Raw genomic sequence first — 22,448 nt, 5'->3', positions numbered from 1 at the left:
ATAGAGTGGAAAGGACTGAAAAGGAATTAAAAAAATCTCTTGTCCATAGCTATATGGCCATTGAAAATTCTGTACATCCGCTGGCTAATTACATCACCCTGCCTATGAGCCATTGGGAGAGGAGTCCTTTATTTTGCTTAAGGGCAGGCACTATTAAATTTGTATTGTGTTTTCCCCTTGGCCACCACTCTGACCTTGATCACTTACCTTGTTCATGCGATGGTCAGAGTGGCCAATCTATTAAAAAACAATTGGGTTTTTTAAGTACTATTTAAAGTATGTTAAGTGGCTTTTAACTCCGTATGTTAAAAAGTTTACGCCCATCAGCTTTGAAAATGCTTACTTGAGATTACTTACCCTGAAAGATGAAGAACTGGTTTTTCGCACTTTTTTGAGAATTGCTGTTCGAGCATGCCGGATGATGTCTAATCTTTGAGCTTTTATATTATTTATCCATGAATTTTTATGAATTTTAAAGATTATTGTATATTGTATGTTGCCAACGGTTTTTATTATGACTCTCTTACCTGTATTTTTAACCTGATTGCTGTTGTGCCTTCGTACTTTTATGGATACAATGTTATCCGAATAAAGTGTTTTTGAACCTTGAACCTGTATGATAATCACCAATTGAATAGTTGTATTTCTTTATCGAGGGTTCTAAAATTCCAATTACATTTTATGCATTCAGTCTGCTAGACAAGGTGGTCATAGGCACACATTTTTCCGTGAACACTGAACAACCAGGCCAGAAATAAAGGAAAAGCATAACACATGATGTAATTGAAAAATGAAAATTAACCAGTCCTGTGACCAGACCGATATTGCCCAATACAAGTCTTTTAGTTCTTGTGTGAACTTTTCTACTTTCATTGAGGGGGCGAAGTCAAAATTTGCTTATTAAAATGATACACTACATCCAAATAGAAGAAGACCATACTCTCTTGTGCATGGTTCAGTTTATAATAAATATATTGGCACTTATGACAAGTGAACTTCTATTACTGTAATTTTGGTTTGGCAATTTCACTTTCTTTACCCACAAGGATGTGTGTTATGCCACAATGAAGATATGTGTCTTAATCAGTGGTGTTGTTTGTGACTGGTGATATAATCCAGGCATTGCAGTCATCAGTCACTCTTCAACGCCTTACCTTCTTTAGATGGCAGTTGGTCTGGGAGAAGTCGCTGACCCGTCCTTCCATCTAAAAACGAATCCACAAACTGGCAGTGATCTTCTCCATAACCTGATTCGTCACCTATATTGTAAAATTTCCCTAAAAATAGAAATATTATGAGACAGGTTTACACAACCAAATATTTTGACTATCAACATTTCAATCTTTGAACTATATATATATATATCTATACACATACATAAATATATAGGGACAGATTTACAAGCCCCTTGCGGCACATTTGCGTCCCTTTTAACATGGGAAAAGAGACGCAAAAGTGGTGCGAAGGGCTTGTAAATCTGCCCCATAGTGTTATAGTTAGCTGAAAATGAAATGTCAGTATACTGAAAACGACACTGAAATCCACCAGTTATAATTGACTGAAATAACTATAACTCACACCTTTGCCATTAACAGGTTTGTCATTAATGATGTCATTTCAGATGTCATCAGAGATGTTATCAATGATGTCATAGAATAGATCATGAATGAGGTACTTTGTGAGGTACATGGTGAAAACGCAAGTTATAGTTACTTCAGTTAACTATGATTGGTGAATATCCGTGTCTGTTTTAGATTAAAATATGAAATTTTTACTGACATTTTCACCTAACTATAATCTCACTTTAACCCTTGAATGTTTTGTGACTTTTTATAGTTTGTTAATGTAAAGTCATTTTTTTTACCCATGAATGGCTTTTGGCTTTGAGCGGCGAGGGGTGGGGTTTGCCACAAGGCCGGGCAACCCAATATGAAGTGTACCATTTTAAGTGAGACTTGGTCATCACAATATAAGAGACTGTCATTTTTAAATAAGGCAGAACTATAGGCTTTGTCAATGGTTCAAAACATTAATATATAATAATCAGGTATTTGTGCATTGTCAGGACATCAATCTATATATAAAGCAGACCTTTTAGCTTTGTCAAAGGGTCTCTCCAACAATACATAAGCCTCATGTCATAAATAAAGGGATCGATAACCCAATGCATTCATAATTAGAGCACACATAGCATTATTTCTAGCAATTATCATTTACCTTTTTAAAGTATTACACCTTTAATAAAAATAATTATAAACAACATTTATGAGTGTTATTAAACATTCTTCAGGCCACAAAATACATCCATAGGAACAACCACAAGGGGTCCCCATGGTCCAGCTGAAGAGCATAGAGCTCCTACCCAGAGAACTTTGAAATTAATGGTAAGTTCTTCTGGGGTCATGCATTCAAGGAGACGTACTGTACTTTTTACCATTCTAACATTTCTAGTGGACTGTTATGCTCCCTGTAGCCTCCCAAAACACTTACAGTAATAGATTATGGTGCCCCGGGACCTCCTTGGGGCACCACAAGAACTATAACATTGTACACAGGGCATTATGGGGTGCTCCTGGACTGGAGAAGTAAATATCTAGTGAGTGGCCTTCCTGCTTCCCAAAGCAGCGAGGTCGCTACTATTGTTCTTTCTTTTTTTATATTGTGTGTGCCCCAGTCCCACTTAGGGCACCCACAGCTTTTTCACTATTTTTGTTCTGGCAGTGGGGGCCCACTTCCGCACTACCAATTCTATATCATGTCGTGCTTTTAAAAATATTTTTTATCTAGTGGCAGCACAGGAAGCCCACTCCTGCTGCCCACCTTTGTGTGTATTTTGGGTGCCCAGGTCCCACCTTGGCCCCCAAGCGCTTTAAAAAAATTGTATTAGCCTTGAGGGCTGCAGGGGGAACCCTCTGGCCCTCAAAGCCCTACTGGCGCACCTGCCAGCACCCTTCCTGCATGTTGCTGGTAGCATGCAGCATTGGTTTGCTCCTGCCCGGCAGGAGCAGCTTTTGTTTCTGCTCCCATCGAGCAGAAGCAATTCTGTGTTCCCTGCCTGGAAGAGTGTGGGCAGGGAGTTACCTTTCTGTTCCCTGCCCGAGCTTTCCTGGGCAGGGAACGACACAGTGATCCCAGGACACTGCCCTCGAATCAGGCCCTGGTGGATGGGGTCCCTGGGCCATAAAATTGCTTGGGGAGGGGGACCTCTTGCCCTCATCCCCACAGAAAGATAACTGAAACCTCACGGGATGGGCTCCTTGTGGCCATTAAATAGCTTGGGGAGGAGGGTCACACCCCCCTCTAATATAAATGATGCAGTGGCCCCTTCAGGCCCTAGACGCCCCATTGGGAATTCAAATTGAAAATGGCCGGGTTCTTTCTTTCTTTCAAAATATTATTTAAATCTCTTTTTGGCCCCAGGTGTGGGTCCCTCTAGGACCCAAACACAAGTCCTAGAAGGTCAGGGTATCCATACCCTGACACCCTACATGTTTTTTTAGTTTTTGTTTTCAGGACACAGACACTAAGTCACAGAGTCCTTAAATTGCTGCATCTACATTTTGGCTGATGTGAGGCAGCCAATTAGATCTTATCTTTTGATCTGCCGGTCCAGCGGTAATCCTGAGTCTCTAGCTATCTCTACATTTTGAGCCTTAATTTCATTAAAACTACTGAATGGATTTACAACAAATCACAAAAAGCACACTTTCTAGGTAAAGATCGTGGGGCAGATTTACAAGCCCCTTGTGACACATTTACGCCGCGGTTGCATCACTTCTGTGACACAGCAGCGTCGTAAACAATGCGCCACGTTGCAACAAATTTACAATGTGACACATCTAGGTAGATGCGTCACGTTGTAAAGCTCTACGTCACATTATACCTGCAACAGATAAAATGTATACAGGGTGGGCATTCCCACGCAAGAAAGTCTAGTAAAAGTGACGCAGTGAAATCTACAAGATTTCACTGAGTCACATTTTTTACGACGCCGCTGCGTCAAAACCTTACGCCTGCTTGAAGCAGGCATAAGGAGTGACGCAGCACAGTATAGGCAGCCTCTGAGCAGTGCTGGAGTTGCATCATGCTTATGATATGACTCCAGCGCTGCGTCATCTTTACGCCAACAGATGCATCACGCACCTGTCAATCCTTGCGCCACGGTGCGCCGCATTCTAAATGCGACGCATCCATTGGGGCGCAAGTGTTTTTTAACGTGACGCAACTTAAATGACGCATCTCTGCTGATATGCAGTGATGTGTCAGTTCTTGTAAATCTGCCCCCTTGTTTCTGCCAAAGTAGGTGTAATTCTGTTCTGCCATTTTGACAGCCTAAAGTTCCTATGGGAAACTGCATGGTGAATATGGCGTGCAGTTCCCTTCCAGAGCCTCAGAGAGAGCCCGGAACCCCATCCCCGTAGCTGATAGATTAATTATGAGGAGGGGGCATGCAGCAGCCCTCCCTGAGCCTTACTGAGGCCCCAGGGACCCCATCTTCTGGGGATGGTATTTTTATAATGTGGAGGAACAAAGTGGCGTAAAGTGGAATAGCGTAGGATTGAGTGGCATAGAGTTGAAAAGTGTAAAGTGGAGTAGCGTAGATTGGAGTAGCCTAGAGTTGCGTAAAGTGGAATAGCGTATAGTGGAGGGGCATAGAGTGGGGTGGGGTACAGTTGAGTGGCGAAGGCTGGACTGGCATATGGTGGAGTGGGATAGAGTGGAGTTGCCTACAGTGGAATAGCAGAGAGTGGAGTGGCATAGAGTGAAGTGGCGCAGAGTGGAGCTGCGTAAAGTAGAGTGGAATAGTGTGAAGTGGAGTGGCATAGGGTGTAGTTGATACAGTTGAATAGCGCATAATGGAGTGGGGTACAGTGGATTAGACTGGAGTGACATACAGTGGAGTGGGATAGAGTGGAGTTGCCTACAGTGAAATAGCGAAGAGTGGAGTGGCGGAGAGTGAAGTGGCGACACTGAAGTGGAGTACAGTGGAGTGGTATTTATTGGAATAGCATACAATGGAGTGGGACAGAGTGGAATGGAGTGGGGTCCAGTGGAATGACATAGAATGGAGGTGCGTAGAGTGGAGTGGAATAGAGTAGTAGGTTATATTTTATTCCCTACCTATTACCGCTTTATTAAAGTATATATGCAAGGGTTTTCACTCAGCACAGATCGGGAAACAATTTTCACTATGCACAAAGGCACTTTGAACAACTGTTCCATTTTTTAAAATAAACAAACATGATGGCAGAGGTGTCGTCTCTTGTGGGTGGCAGGACAATAAATTACTATGCCCTACATGAAATTGATTTCCTTGAGGCAATAAGAGTAATGTATTGACCAGCACAAACACAATGCACTATGGACATTTTGTGGTCCATGTATGGCATGTCATCGAATTGGAGCAATTCTATAAAAGTATGAGTGTCTCTGCACCAACTAAGAACTATAATTAAAAAATAAGAATCACTGACCACAGATGCCTGCTTTTGAAATGTACTGTTGATAAATATCACTGGCAGTATTTTGATGAACTTACGAATAAGGAAGTCTTTATATATATATATATATATATATATATATATATATATATATATATATCATATATATATATATATATATATATATATATATATATATATATATTATCTACTGGCGGTCGCCAGTAGATGGTTATAGTTAGGACCGTGTTTCCATAGGAAATCTCAAAATTCTATTTTGAATAACTTTGGCGCCGGTTGACGAATCTTCGCGAAATTTTCTGAACTAATGGGGCGCTCCGCTCAGCTCCTACCCTGAAAGTCTCGGGGTGATTCGTCAAGCGGGGGCCGAGAAAAAAGGGGGGTCCCAAAACACGTTTTCCCCAAGCATTTTTCCATAGGACCTTTAGTCGAAGGTACAGCCCGAACGGCTGAACAGAATTACTTGAAATTTGGCAGAGGTAGTCCTCAGGTCAGGGAAGTGCCTTTTGCAGGTCTGGTGTCAATCTGTTCAGTATTTCCTGAGAAAATAGCATTTAAAAGCATATATATATCTATACACGCGCACCGTGCCGTGCGCGAGTGAAATTCTGATTGGTTGTTAGATGTCAGTCAACATTCGAATCGGTCGAAATCAGGAAGTGTCGGCTGCCATTTTGTCTCTCGCACTGAAAAGGAAAGGGGAAAAAAAGGTGGAAAACGTGAAAAGGGGGCAGGGAAGAGAGTTCCTGACCCCCTAGCCTTTGTCAGGGGGTCACAGAAGGACCCCCATGGGTGAAATAAACATTTTATTTGTTTTTATAAAAATCGCGGGGTGCGCGCACGGTGAAAAACCTTAAAAAAAAGAAATAGAATAATAAATACATAACTTAGCATTTAAAAAAACGTACAAATTCACTTAAAAAACCATAGGTTTCACACACGTTATAGTTAGGAATTAGCATTTAAAAAACCTTGCAAATTCACTTAAAAAAACATAGGTTTCACACAGGTTATAGTTAGGTGGATATTTCACTCGTAAAAAAACAATGAAATTCCCCCGTTAAAGTTAGTTGAGATAACTATAACTCGCGCGCCCGCAATCCTCTGCTCATGACGTCACATATTACATCACTCATGACATGGTCAGTGGCATCACTCATGACATCACTGATGACATCATCCTTGTGATAGAGTGGCGGTCGCGCGAGTTATAGTTATCTCAACTAACTATAACGAGGGAATTTCATTGTTTTTTTACAAGTGAAATATCCACCTAACTATAACGTGTGAAACCTATGGTTTTTTAAGTGAATTTGCAAGGTTTTTTAAATGCTAATTCCTAACTATAACGTGTGTGAAACCTATGGTTTTTTCAGTGAATTTGTACGGTTTTTTAAATGCTAAGTTATGTATGTATTATAATTTTTTGTATATATTTATTTTTCAATAAACTACGTATTACATTTTTTTTTTTTATGGTTTTCCACCGTGAGCGCCCCCGCGATTTAAAAAAAAAAAAAAAATTAAATGTTTTTTTCTGCTTTCGGGGTCCTCCAGGGACCCCCTGACCAAGGCTAGGGGGTCAGGAACTCTCTACCCTGCCCCCTTTTCACGTTCATGAATTGAATAACAAGCTGTGGACTTGTGATAAGCTGTGCACTGTTCACCTGGTGTCTGCTGCGACACGATTATATTAATTCCAACTTTGTTGAAGTTACGCAATTTATTTTTTCCAAACACAACATAAATTCATCCAATCATAACAATGTCAAGCAATGTTGCTCAATAAAGTTTTTTTTACAGGTTGAATGATATCACATACATAGTATCTGTGTTTTACATCATCATTTGTTTTCAACAAAACATTTCACAATCACTAAATTGCATTTTGTTATGCACGTGCCCAATGCATTTCGGAACCAAGCGGTTCCTTCATCAGGGGCTAATCTGAAATGAAAGTAAACATGTGTATCAGTAATTGTATCTCTGGTGGCTCAAGATCATCGATAAATGTGTGCAATGTGTATTATATGTACTTAGTCCTACCTGTGATTGATTTCTGTTAGGTGGACACTCAAGAAAACCGAGGATAGGTGATAGAGATTAGCATAACAGTACATCCTTAATAAGTATTACAGGTTTGCTTTAGATGTCTACGATTGGGCTTACCTCCATATAAATGGGAGTACACGCTGTGTAAAAAAATGACAGAAGCATACAAATTGAGCGGCGAATAATGCAAAAAACATGACAAATGCCAAGGCTCAACTGAAGCCTCATTCAAAATTGTAAAAAACTACTGTGTGCTTACCTCAATGATGTGAGGTTGATGTGTACTAAAAAATAAAGACAAAAAAATCTAATAAGAGATAATGATGGCGAGTCTATTGTAAAGCCTTAAAATATAGTAACTGAGAAAACCGCCTTACCTAATGGTAGATTGACAGAGATATATCGTGGTGCATCGGCATCAAAGTTTGAGTTAGGACGCCGCGAATACCACGTTAAAAAGACGTGAACATAGAGAGAGGACTGCCCGGGTAGAATATGGACTATTGGTTGGTGGTGTAGGCGCCATCTTTAAACGAGAAAATCCTAGCAAAGTAGTCGTAATAACAAATGAATATCAAGTGATGAATGAGTGTTACAGAGAAGAATACAGATGAAAAGATGAATTATGTAGCGAGAAGGTAATGGAATAAAAATATTCTGTCTCTCAACGTAAATACAAAAATTCGACTAACCGATAATAATACGGTTCGGGTTGACAACCCTAGATCAATATAAATCAATAATCCAAAAAATGAGTAGTGCCAAAAATGTGGATAAAATGGACCAACATGGACCCAAATCCACCTGGTGAACACGGGTGATAAATAAAAATGAACAGAGAGGTTCCGTTAGTGCTCTAAGGTATCTAATGAATTGTAATGCGAGGAATTGAAGAGGACTCATTTGTTTATGTTGAAATAAACGATTCATCTCTGATAATAACTAAAAAATTACGAAATAATGTAACTGTAATAACTATCAATGCCAACTAAAGTGGGGGAGAATTTTAAGACACCTGTCTTATGTACTCCAGTCTAATATATCTAGTGGCCCAATCAATTGTCTGGAATGGATGTACTTATATGGGGTGTGAAATATTGGAAAGTGTTCTTTTCGATGGGTGGGTATAAGGATAGAAAGGATCCCAAGGTGGCGATGTTCTAAGCATATGAGTACCTTGATATAAATGCTAACGCTCTTTTATAAATAGCATGACATATCTAATCTGTCGTTGATTCCCTTTGGAAGCATGGTGTCAAGATATTTTATCCAATAAACTTCTCTCTGTAGCAGTTTAAGATGGTTATTAACCCCTTGCTGTATTGGTATGTGTTCAATCACTTGAAATCTGAGTTGAGATATGGTGTGGTTTTCTTCTACCCAATGGGTTGCCAGTGACGAGTTCAAGTTTTTGGTTCTTATGCGGCTTTTATGTTCCGTGATTCGGGTCTTAATTTTGCGTTCCGTTTTACCAACATACATTTTTCTGCAAGGGCATTTGATGCCATATATCACGTTGCTCACATTGCAATCACTGGTGTGTCTCAATAATATATCTTTTCCTGTAATAGGGTGTGTTAAAACATTTCCCAAGATTACATTGTTGCAGTGTGAACAATTTGTACATTTTGAAGTTCCTTTGAAAGGTGTCAATGATTTAATGTCTTTAGGTGGAGCTAGAAGTTCTCGTAAGTTTTTCCCCCTTGTGTAGGCATGTAGTGGAGGATTCCGAAAAATGTTGTTGAAATCTGGTTCTTGAGACAAAAGTTCCCATCTCTTGTTGATTATTTTCTTAATCGCTGGGGCACTCGTCGTGTATTTGGATACAAATACGATGTTATTCTCTTGTGATGTAGTTGTAGTGGTGAGGAGTTCCCTACGTTGTTTCTTCAAAGCTCTGTCCATACAGTCTTGTACTGTTTTTTCTGGATAACCTCTTTGATGGTACTTCTCTTTGTATTCTTCAATTTTAGCTTTACAATCTTGTGAGTTGGAACAAATGCGCTTAATTCTAATGAATTGTGAATACGGGAGGTTTTTAATGAGACTGGTTGGATGAAAGCTCGAATGATGTAACGCATTGTTGCAATCCGTGGGTTTAGTGTAAATCGAGGTTTCTAGACTGTTTCCTGCAGCTGATTTAGAAATTGTTACATCAAGGTATTCAATGGTCTGTGTGTGGATCTTGTAGGTGACTTGAACCCTGGGGTTGTATGAGTAAATTGTTTCAATCATGTTTTCCAATGTTTGCCTTGAATCTTTCCAAATTAAAAAAATGTCATCAATGAAGCGACAGTATATGTGAATATTAGCCCACCACTGAGGGTTGCTCATAATGTACTCATGTTCTAATGATGCCATGAAGATGTTCGCGTACGTCGGTGCCCCCGAAAAACCCATGGAGGTTCCCGAGAGTTGGGCGTAATATATGTCATTCCATTTAAAATAACTATGATGTAGACAAAAATGTAACAGTTGTATAAGAAACACTTTCTGAACATCAATATCCTCTCTTTGTAGTATTGCCCATTCAACTGCCTCCATTCCTGCCATGTGTGGTATCGAGGTGTACAATGCCACCACATCAATGGTGCAGAGTAACCAAGATGGCTGAATGTCTGTTTGTATTTGCTCCAGTTTATTAAGGAAATCAGTGGTATCCTTCACATATGATGACCAGTTCTGTACGAATTTTTGAAAATGGTAGTCAAGGTATCTTCCGATGGGATCAAATAATGAGCCACATCCTGATACTATGGGTCTGAACGGTGGTTTCATCAAATTTTTGTGGATCTTGGGTATCATGTATAGATGAGGTCTTCGTGGATTCATGGTTGTGAGGAACTGCTTGGTAGATTCATCTATCCAATCCAGTGTTAATGCTACATTTTTGTCTACATCATAGTTATTTTAAATGGAATGACATATATTACGCCCAACTCTCGGGAACCTCCATGGGTTCTTCGGGGGCACCGACGTACGCGAACATCTTCATGGCATCATTCGAACATGAGTACATTATGAGCAACCCTCAGTGGTGAGCTAATATTCACATATACTGTCGCTTCATTGATGACATTTTTTTAATTTGGAAAGATTCAAGGCAAACATTGGAAAACATGATTGAAACAATTAACTCATACAACCCCAGGATTCAAGTCACCTACAAGATCCACACACATACCATTGAATACCTTGATGTAACAATTTCTAAATCAGCTGCAGGAAACAGTCTAGAAACCTCGATTTACACTAAACCCACGGATCGCAACAATGCGTTACATCATTCAAGCTTTCATCCAACCAGTCTCATTAAAAACCTCCCGTATTCACAATTCATTAGAATTAAGCGCATTTGTTCCAACTCACAAGATTGTAAAGCTAAAATTGAAGAATACAATGAGAAGTACCATCAAAGAGGTTATCCAGAAAAAACAGTACAAGACTGTATGGACAGAGCTTTGAAGAAACAACGTAGGGAACTCCTCACCACTACAACTACATCACAAGAGAATAACATCGTATTTGTATCCAAATACACGACGAGTGCCCCAGCGATTAAGAAAATAATCAACAAGAGATGGGAACTTTTGTCTCAAGAACCAGATTTCAACAACATTTTTCGGAATCCTCCACTACATGCCTACACAAGGGGGAAAAACTTACGAGAACTTCTAGCTCCACCTAAAGACATTAAATCATTGACACCTTTCAAAGGAACTTCAAAATGTACAAATTGTTCACACTGCAACAATGTAATCTTGGGAAATGTTTTAACACACCCTATTACAGGAAAAGATATATTATTGAGACACACCAGTGATTGCAATGTGAGCAACGTGATATATGGCATCAAATGCCCTTGCGGAAAAATGTATGTTGGTAAAACTGAACGCAAAATTAAGACCCACATCACGGAACATAAAAGCCGCATAAGGACCAAAAACTTGAACTCGTCACTGGCAACCCATTGGGTAGAAGAAAACCAAACCATATCTCAACTCAGATTTCAAGTGATTGAACACATACCAATACAGCAAGGGGTTAATAACCATCTTAAACTGCTACAGAGAGAAGTTTATTGGATAAAATATCTTGACACCATGCTTCCAAAGGGAATCAACGACAGATTAGATATGTCATGCTATTTATAAAAGAGTGTTAGCATTTATATCAAGGTACACATATGCTTAGAACATCGCCACCTTGGGATCCGTTCTATCCTTATACCCACCCATCGAAAAGAACACTTTCCAATATTTCACACCCCATATAAGTACATCCATTCCAGACAATTGATTGGGCCACTAGATATATTAGACTGGAGTACATAAGACAGGTGTCTTAAAATTCTCCCCCACTTTAGTTGGCATCGATAGTTATTACAGTTACATTATTTCGTCAATTTTTAGTTATTATCAGAGATGAATCGTTTATTTCAACATAAACAGATGAGTCCTCTTCAATTCCTCGCATTACAATTCATTAGATCCCTTAGAGCACTAACGGAACCTCTCAGTTCATTTTTATTTATCACCTGTGTTCACCAGGTGGATTTGGGTCCATGTTGGTCCATTTTATCCACATTTTTGGCACTACTCATTTTTTGGTATTATTGATTTATATTGATCTAGGGTTGTCAACCCGAACTGTATTATTATCGGTTAGTCGAATTTTTGTATTTACGTTGAGAGACTGAAAATTTTTATTCCATTACCTCGCTACATAATTCATCTTTTCATCTGTATTCTTCTCTGTAACACTCATTCATCACTTGATATTCATTTGTTATTACCACTACTTTGCTAGGATTTTCTCGTTTAAAGATGGCGCCTACACCACCAACCAATAGTCCATATTCTACCCGGGCAGTCCTCTCTCTATGTTCACGTCTTTTTAACGCGGTATTCGCGGCGTCCTAACTCAAACTTTGATGCCGGTGCACCACGATATATCTCTGTCAATCTACCATTAGGTAAGGCGGTTTTCTCAGTTTCTATATTTTTAGGCTTTACCATAGACTCGCCATCATTATCTCTTATTAGATTTTTTTGTCTTTATTTTTTAGTACACATCAACCTCACATCATTGAGGTAAGCACACAGTAGTTTTTTACAATTTTGAATGAGGCTTCAGTTGAGCCTTAGCATTTGTCATGTTTTTTGCATTATTCGCTGCTCAATTTGTATGCTTCTGTCATTTTTTTACACAGCGTGTACTCCCATTTATATCGAGGTAAGCCCAATCGTAGACATCTAAAGCAAACCTGTAATACTTATTAAGGATGTACTGTTATGCTAATCTTTAGTGTCCACTTAACAGAAATCAATCACAGGTAGGACTAAGTGCATATAATACACATTGCACACATTTATCGATGATCTTGAGCCACCAGAGATACAATTACTGATACACATGTTTACTTTCATTTCAGATTAGCCCCTGATGAAGGAACTGCTTGGTTCCGAAATGCATTGGGCACGTGCATAACAAAATGCAATTTAGTGATTGTGAAATGTTTTGTTGAAAACAAATGATGATGTAAAACACAGATATTATGTATGTGATATCATTCAACCTGTAAAAAAAACTTTATTGAGCAACATTGCTTGACATTGTTATGATTGGATGAATGTATGTTGTTTTTGCAAAAAATAAATTGCGTAACTTCAACAAAGTTGGAATTAATATAATCGTGTCGCAGCAGATACCAGGTGAACAGTGCACAGCTTATCACAAGTCCACAGCTTGTAATTCAATTCATGTTTTCCCAGTAGAAGCGGACAAACTTCTACTTTGCTGTTGCACCACAATTTCAAAACGCATTCAAGTTGAATATAAGAGATTACAATACTACCCTTTTCACGTTCGCCACCTTCCTTTTCCACTCTCGCACTGAAAACAAACAAAATGGCGGACGACACTTCCTGATTTCGACCGATTCGAACGTTGACTGACATGTAACAACCAATCAGAATTACGCTCGCGCACGTTAGGGTGCGCGCACGGTGCGCGGCTATAGATATGTATGTGCTTTTAACTGCAATTTTCTCAGGAACTACTGAACAGATTGACTCCATATATGCAAAAAGCACATCCCTGACCTGAGGACTACCTCTTTGCCAAATTTCAAGTAATTCTGTTCAGCCGTTCGGGCTGTACCTTCGACTAAAGGTCCTATGGGAAAATGCATGGGGAAAACGTGTTTTGGGACCCCCTTTTTTCTCGGCCCCCGCTTGACAAATCCCCCCCGAGACTTTCAGGGTAGGAGCTGAGCGGAACGCCCCATTAGTTTTGAAAATTTCGCGATGATTCGTCAACCGGCGCCAAAGTTATTCAAAATAGAATTTTCTGATTTCCTATGGAAACACGGTCCTAACTATAACTATCTACTGGCGACCGCCAGTAGATAATATATATATATATATATATATATATATATATATATATATATATATATGTAGTTGCCAGTAGGTAGTTATAGTTAGGACCAAGTTTCCATAGGAAGACCATTTTTTGTATTGCTTATAACTTTGTCGTCGTTCGATGAATCTTCATGAAATTTTCCAAACAAATTCTTTTTTCATATCAGCCCCTATCTTGAAAGTCTGGGGGTGATTCGTCAAGGGGGGACAGAGAAAAGAGGTGGTCCCAAAAAGTGTTTTCTCCATGCAATTTCCATAGGAAACTTTAGACAAGGCTACAGGTCGAACGGGTGAACGGAATTACCCCAAATTTGGCAGGGAGAAGGGTCTTGGTCTATAAAGCACGCTTTTGTTTATTTGGTATAAATCTGTTCAGTAGTTTTGTAGAAATATCTAAATTTACAGATATCGATATTTGTGAATTCTGCCATCTGATTGGCTGAGGCTTACGAGCACGAGCTTGCTGCTTATTGGCTGCGAGCGGTGCGAGCAGTTGCAACTAGGAAGTGTTGGCAGCCATTTTGTGGTTCTGTTGAAGCGAATAAGGGGGAAAAGGGCAAAAAAAGTAGGAAAGAGGAGGGTAGGAGCACTGTAACCTCTGTGGGGTGTTTAGGGTGTGGTATACAGGGGTGCGAAACAAACTACTCATCCCTACCGGTCTGAAAGTGCTGGGCTAAGGAAATTAAGTGAGGTATTGCCTAGAGTCTGATGCTGCTAAGGTGAGCTGCTGCGGGAGTCGGGGATTAAAGCGTAAGCCCAAACTGTGTGTCTTGTGCTGTGAAGTCATGTGCCCTCTCCGTTGCACCACACCTGTGGAAGTAGTGTCAACATGTGTTTATACCTACTAGGACGAACTACTGACCCCTACTGGTCTGAAAGTGCTGGGGTACGGAAAATATGTGAGGTATTGTCTAGAGTCTCATGCTGCTAAGCTGAGCTGCTGCTGGACTCGGGGATGAAATCGCGAGTCCAAACTGTGTGTCATATGCTGTGAAGTCATGTGCTCTGGCTGCTGTGCCACATCTGTGCAAGTAGTGTCAGCATGTAGTTATACCTACTCGGAGGAACTTTTGTTTCTAACATTGTAACTTGTGTATGGTGCTTAGGGGGTGTTATACAGGGAGTGCGATGGTAAATTCGCGTGTATCAAATCAATTCAGTATTTGTAAAGTTCAAACTACTCACTCGTATGGGTCTGATGGCGCTGGGGACGTAAGCTGAGCTGCTGCCGGACTCGGGAATAAAGCCGCTAAACTACTGACCCCTACTGGTCTGAAAGTGCGGGGTACGGAAATTAAGTGAGGTATTGTCTAGAGTGTCATGCTGCTAAATTGAGCTGCTGCTGGACTCGGTGATGAAACCATGAGCCCAAACTGTGTGTCCTATGCTGTGAAGTCATGCGCTCTGGGTGCTGTGCCATACCTGTCCAAGTAGTGTCAGCTATATTTTATACGTAGTAGGAGGTAGTTTTGTTTGGAACACGGTAACTTGTATATGGTGCTGGTAAGTGATCCGAAATTAGCATTTAAAAAACCATAGAAATTCACCGAAAAAACCATAGGTTTCAGGCATGTTATAGTTACAAAATTAGCATTTAAAAAAACTTAGAAATTCACTGAAAAAACCATAGGTTTCAGGGACGTTATAGTTACTTGGACATGTCATCAGTGATGTCATTTGAGATGTCATCTGTGCTGTCATGAGTGATGTCACTGACCATGTCATGAGTGATGTAATATGTGATGTCATCACCAGTGCATTGCGGCGGGCGCGCGAGTAATAGTTAGCTCAACTAACTAGAACAGGCGAATTTCTCTGGTTTTATATGAGTCAAATGTCCAAGTAACTATAACGTCCCTGAAACCTATGGTTTTTTCAGTGAATTTCTAAGGTTTTTTAAATGCTCATTTCTAACTATAACGTGCCTGAAACCTATGGTTTTTTCAGTGAATATATATATGCACACACACACATATATATAAGTATATATTCACTGAAAAACCAAAGGTTACAGGGATGTTATAGTTAGGACCAGATTGTGTTTGTACAAAACCAGTGAAATTCAGCAATACGTGAGCTAACTATAACTTACACCCCCTGCAATGCACTGCTTATGACCCCAGATATAATATCGCTCATGACATGGTCAGCAGCGTCATTGATGACATCTCAAATGACATCTCAAATGACATCATCCAGTGAGTGTAAGTATTTTGTAAGAGTTTATGATTGTTAAACATATATACTAATATACTACTAACGAGTGATACTACTAATAATTATTATATGAATAGCTGTGTGATCATGTGGATGCATGTGTGAGTGGGTGTATGGATGAACGTACCCCTTCGCAGACCTGTACAAGTGGTCGCACAACCACCCACTCATCTATAGAGCCACTCACACATCCACTCATTCATACAGACACTCACACACCTATTATCTTACCAATATAGCCATTCATGCACCCACTCACTCACTAATACAGCCACTCACACATAAAGACATACAGACACTTACACACCCACTCATTCAACATTACAGCCACTCACACACCCACCCAAACACCCATACAGAAAACTACATAACCACTTACCCATACTGGTACTCACACACCCATACACTCACCAATATAGCTACCCACTCACTTACCCATACAGCCCCTGACACAGCCACTCACTCACCCACAGAACCACTTACATACCCATTCACATATCCATACAGCCACTCACACATCATTCTCCAATACAGCCACTCACACCCACTCACTTACCTATATACACACAATCAAATAGCTACTCACTCACCAATATAGCCACTCACATGCCCACTCCCTCACCCATACAGCCACTCACAGAGAAACTCAAACACCCATATAAAAACTCACACAGCTACTCCCTCACCAATACAGCTACTCACACACCCACTCACTTACCCATACAGCCACTCACACTGCCACTCACTCACCTATATAACCACTTACACACCCACTCACACACCCACAGAACCACTTACATACTCATTCACACATGCATTCAACCACTCACCCTTAAAGCCACTCACACAGACATTCACTCTCCAATACAGCCACTTACACCCACTCGCTTACCTTTACACACACTCAAACAGCTACTCACTCACCAATACAGGCACACACAAGAACAATCCCTCACCCATACAGCCACTCACAGAGCCACTCAGTCACCCATACAGCCACTCACACATCCCCTTACACACCTATACAGCAATTCACACAGCCACTAACTCACCCATACAGCCACTCACTCTCCAATAAAGCCACTCACACAGCTACACTGCAGTTACTCACATACCCACTAACGTATTCATACAGCCACTCACACACCCATACTGCCACTCAGTCATCCACGCACACTCTGATACAGACAGTTACACAGCCACTCAGAGGAGATATACTAGGAATAGTATGACTAATTACTAGTACATAAAGAACAGTAATCTAGCTTATGCTGTAGCTTAGTATATATCTTTAAGTCTCAGAAATGTTTATGAAACACTTACATTCATGGGATTATGTCATCAGGTATATCATCAGTGATGTCATTTGAAATGTCACTGACCATGTCAAAATGATGTAATATGTGAGGTCATAAGCAGTGCATTGCGCAGGGGGTGTAAGTTATAGTTAGCTCAGATAACTTTAACTGCTGAATTTCTATGGTTTTGTACAAGTGAAATCTGATTAACTAAAACTAACTAACTATATATAAATTCAATTTAAGTGAATTACTAAGGGTTTTTAATCCTATTTCCTAACTATAACGTCCCTGTACCCTCTGGTTTTTAAGTGAATTTCTAAGGTTTTTTAATTTGATTTCCTAACTGTAACCTGTAACCTTTTTGAATGAGTGTGTGACTGAGTGCATGAATGCCTCAGTGGGTGTGAGTGAGTGTGTGAGTGTCTCAATGTATCTGAGTGGGTGTGTGAGTGTCTGAGTGGGTCTGGAAGTAGCTGCGTAGGTGTCTTGCTAGGTGTGTGAGTGGGTGCATGAGTGTCTGTGAGTAGATACGTGAGTGTCTGAGTGGGTGAATGAGTGTCTCAGTGGGTCTGTGAGTGGGTGTGAGAGTATCTGAGTGGGTTTGCAAGTGCCTCCATTTGTGTGTGTCAGTCTGTGAGTGAGTACATGAGTGTGTAAATGGGTCTGTGAGTGGGTGCGGTAGTGTCTCACTGGGGGCGTGAGTAGATGTATGCGTGTCTGAATAGGTCTGTGTGTGGGTACATGAGTCTCCGAGTGGGTCTGTGAGTGGGTGGGTGAGTGTCTGAGTGGGTTTGTGAGTGGATATGAGAGCATCTGAGTGAGTTTGTGTGTGCCTCCATAAGTGTATCAGTCAGTCTGTGAGTGACTGCATGAGTGTCTGAGTGGGTGCATAGGTGTCTGGCTGGGTCTGTGAGTGGGTGTGAGAGTGTCTGAGTTGTTCTGTGAGTGGGTGGATAAGTGCCTGAGTGGGTTCTGCTCATTCTCCGCTTGTTTTCTGCCTTTTCTGCTCACTTCTGACCTTTATTTTGCCTTTTTCTACTTGTTTCTGAACTTTATTTTGCCTCTTTCTGCTTGTTGGTGGTCTTTATTTAGCCTCTTTCTCCTTGTTTCTGACCTTTATTTTGCCTCTTTCTGTCTGTTTCTGACCTCTATTTTGCCTCTTTTATGCTAGTTTCTGACCTCTATTTTGCCTAAATATGTTTGTTTTTGATCTCTGTTTTGCCTCTTTCTGCTCATTGCTGGCCTTTACTTTACTGCTTTCTGATCATTCCTGACCTGTATTTTGCCTCTTTCTGCTAATATCTGACCTTTATCTTGCCTCTTTCTGCTTGTTGCTGACCTTTATTTTGTCTGTTTCTCCTTGTTTCTGACCTCTATTTTGCCTCTTTCAGCTAGTTTCTGACCTCTATTTTGCCTCAATCTGTTCATTTCTGATCTCTGTTGTGCCTCTTTCTGCTTGTTGCTGGCCTTTACCGTGCCTCTTTCTGCTTGTTGCTAACCACTATTTCTCCTCTTTCTTCTTGTTTCTGACCTCTATATTGCCTCTTTCTGCTCATTTCTGAGTTCTATTTTGCCTCTTTTTGGTCACTGCTGGCTTTTAATGTCACTCTTTCTGCTCATTTCTCATCTATATTTGGCTTCCGCTCATTGCTGGCCCTTATTTTGCCTCTTTCTGCTAGTTTCTGACCTTTATTTTACCTCTTTCTGCTCGTTGCTGATCTCTATTTTGTCTCTTTCTGCTTGTTGCTGATCTCTATTTTGCCTCTTTCTGCTCTTTACTGGCCTCTGATTTGCCTCTTTCTGCTTGTTGCTAACAAGTATTTTGCCTCTTTCTGCTTGTTTCTGACCTCTATTTTACCTTTTTGCCGGCCTTTATTTAGCCTCTTTCTGCTCATTTCTCATCTCTATTTTGCCTCTTTCTGCTTGTTGCTGGCCTCTATTTTGCCTATTTCTGATCATTGCTCTTTATTCTGTCTCTATCTGCTCTTTTCCGCCATTTATTTTGCCACTTTCTGCTTGTTTCTCACCTTTATTTTGCCTCTTTCTGCTTATTCCTGACCTTCATTCTGTATCATTCTGCACATTGCTGACCTTTATTGTGCCTTTTCCTGACCTTTATTTTGCAGCTATCTGCTCATTTCTCAAATAATCTTGCCTATTTCTCCTCGTTGCCATTATACCATGGGGAGGGGGGATGTGCGGCCCCCTCCCTGAGCCGATTTTACCCACTAAGACCCCATTCCCTGGGGCTTGGCCATATCAGCTGGTTGCCCCCAGGGCACCCAGTGTGCAAAGGGACCGCGAGGGAGCCTCAAGGCCCCTGCAGTCCCAGCCAGCTCTGTGCCTCCTGCGGGAGCCTGCATTGCTCTGACAGACAGTGGGGCTGATGAAAGCTAGCACTCGGTCTGTCAGAGCAATTGTTTTAATCTATTCCCCTCCATGCATATTTGCGTGCAGGGAAACAGATGAAAACTCTGCTTTCTGCAAGCCAGAGCTATTTGACAGCTCTGGCTTACAAAAAGTGGAGTCGCGTGTCCTTGTGCTTGTCGGGAGCTGTCAGCTACCACTACGCAAAAGCTAATTTCCGAGGGTGGGCACCTCAGGTGGTAGCAGAAGTCAGTCCTGGAGTGTGGCGGTCCCCAGGGCCATCCATGGCTCCACGAGGAGGGCTGATTGGCCCCCCTCATTATAAAAGTTAGTCCTGGGAGGTGGTGATTTCGAGGCTGTGGGAAGGCACATGTGCCCCTCATTAATTTTATCTTTAGCCCCAGGGAGGTGGTGGTCCCCAAGGCTGTGGGGAGGCTATACGGTCACCCCGCAATCATTTGACCTACAGCCCCCAGGAGGTGGCAGAACTCAGGGCTGCAGGGCAGGCTGTACGGCCCCCGCATTCATTTTAACTTTAGCCCCGGTGAGGTGGCGGTCCCCAGGAATGCGGAGGGGCTAAGTGTGCCCCCTGGATTCATTTATGTATCGCCCCGGGGTGGTGGCAATCCACGGGGCTGCAGGGGAGGCCTTACGGATCTCATGCAATCCTTTTATCTTTATCCCTGGGAAAGTGGCGGTCCCTGAGGCTGCAGGGAGGCTGTATGGCCCCCTGCATTTATTTTAACATTAGTACTGGTGAGGTGGATGTCCCCAGGGTAGCGGGCCGTATGGGTCTCCCGCATTCACTTTATATATAGCCCCGGGGAGGTGGTGGTTCCTGGGGCTGCACGGGTGCCCTGCATTTATTTAACATTTGCCCTGGGGAGGTGGCGGTCCCCAGGGTGCAGGGGTTGTTGCGTGGCCCCCTGCATACTTTAAAACCAGTGCCCCGGGGAGGTGACAGTCCTCAGGGCTTATAAGCTATAGGAGGGGGCCCCTGTGTGACCCCTCTTGCATATATTTTCTAATGCCCTGGGACCTGAGCCACCGAAGGGCTAAACATTAATGAAGCGCAGGAGCCCAAACTTCTGTATTATTTTTTTGGCAGGAGCTGGGAATCCGCAAAAATCTTTTTTTTTCCCCAATGCTTTTTTGCCAAGGCAGGGTCCCTCTGGGACCCCACCACCACATCTAGGGGGTCAGGATATTCCTATTAAAATGTTGCTTTCTGGCCCAGCAGCTACATTTCGGCCAATTTTGGTGTAATTCCTTTCAGCAGGTTGGGCTACAGTCAAGTCTAAAATCTCTATGGAATTAACATGGGGACAATGCGCCAGGGGACCACTCTACGCCATTCCACTTTATGCCACTCCACTGTATGCAATTCCACTCTATTCTAATCAGCTCTATGCAACTCCATTCTACACCACAGTACCGTATACAAGTCCATTCTACGCCAGTCCACTCTAAGCCACTCGACTCTACACTATACCATTCTACGCTACTAGACTCTATGCCCCTCTCTGCCATTACACGCTATGGAACACCACCCTACACCACTCCATTCTATGACACTCTACTCTACGATATTCCAATTTATGCCACTCCACCCTTCGCCCTTCCACTCTAAACTATTTAATTCTATATGACTCCCCTTTATGCCACTTAACAGTGCCCAACTCCGCTCTATGCCACTCTACTCTACGCCACTCCACTCTGTTATTCGACTCTATGCAACTCCACTTTACACCACTGTACTATGCCACTCCACTCAACACTATGCCACTCCACTCTATGCTATTCCACACTATGCTACTGCACTCTATGCCACTCTGTTCTATGCAATCATCTTTATGGCGCTCCACTCTATGCTATTACACTACACGTCTCCTCTATACGTCCTTCTAGACGACTCCACTTTACAGTATTCCACTCTATGCCACTCCAGTCTATGCCATTCATTCCACTCTATGCTCGTCCACTCTACACCATTCCACTCCACTCCACGCCACTCTAATCTATGCAATTCTACTCTATGCCACTCTAAGGCATTCCATTCAACGCCAATCCACTCTATGGTTGTTGTATGTCACACCACTCTATTCTATGCTATTCCACTCTACACCACTCAACTCAATGCTTGTCTACGCCACTCCACTCTATGGTATTCCACTCCATGACATTCTGCTCTACCCCACTCCACTCTAAACTTTTCCATTGTACGCCACTTCACACTATTCCACAGTATGCCACTCCACTGTACACCACTGTATGCTACTCTACTTTACGCTATTCCACTCTGCGCCACTTCACGCAGCTCCTCTGTACACTAATCCACACTTATCCACTACATTCTATGCCACTCCACTGTATGCTACTATACTCTACGCCACTAAACTGTACACCACTCCACTATGTTATTCAAGTCAACACCGCATCACTCTATGCAATTCCAGTCTATGCCACTCAACTCTAAGCTATTCGACTCTACATAACACCACTGTACCGTATGCCACTCGACTCTATGCGGCTCCACACTATGCCACTCGACTCTATGCAATTCCACTCGATGCCACCCAACTCTATGCCACTCCACTCTACTCCACTGCACTCTACAGTATTCC

General features: G+C 41.7%; 1 protein-coding gene across 1 annotated transcript in view; it reads right to left on the bottom strand.

Moving 5' to 3' along the window:
- The window catches only part of ABI3BP (ABI family member 3 binding protein), a 1,978,933-nt gene that overhangs the window by 38,950 nt on the left and 1,917,535 nt on the right, over positions 1–22,448 (bottom strand). The window contains exon 110 of the mRNA XM_085622401.1: positions 1,155–1,277. Within this exon, the coding sequence (XP_085478527.1) occupies positions 1,155–1,277 (123 nt within the window). The remainder of the gene's footprint in view (positions 1–1,154; positions 1,278–22,448) is intronic.

Source organism: Triturus cristatus, chromosome 8 (genome assembly GCF_964204655.1).
Source record: "Triturus cristatus chromosome 8, aTriCri1.1, whole genome shotgun sequence".
NCBI classification, from domain to species: Eukaryota; Metazoa; Chordata; class Amphibia; order Caudata; family Salamandridae; genus Triturus; species Triturus cristatus.
Note: the sequence above shows the minus strand (reverse complement) of the source record. Positions and strands in the feature narration are given on the sequence as shown.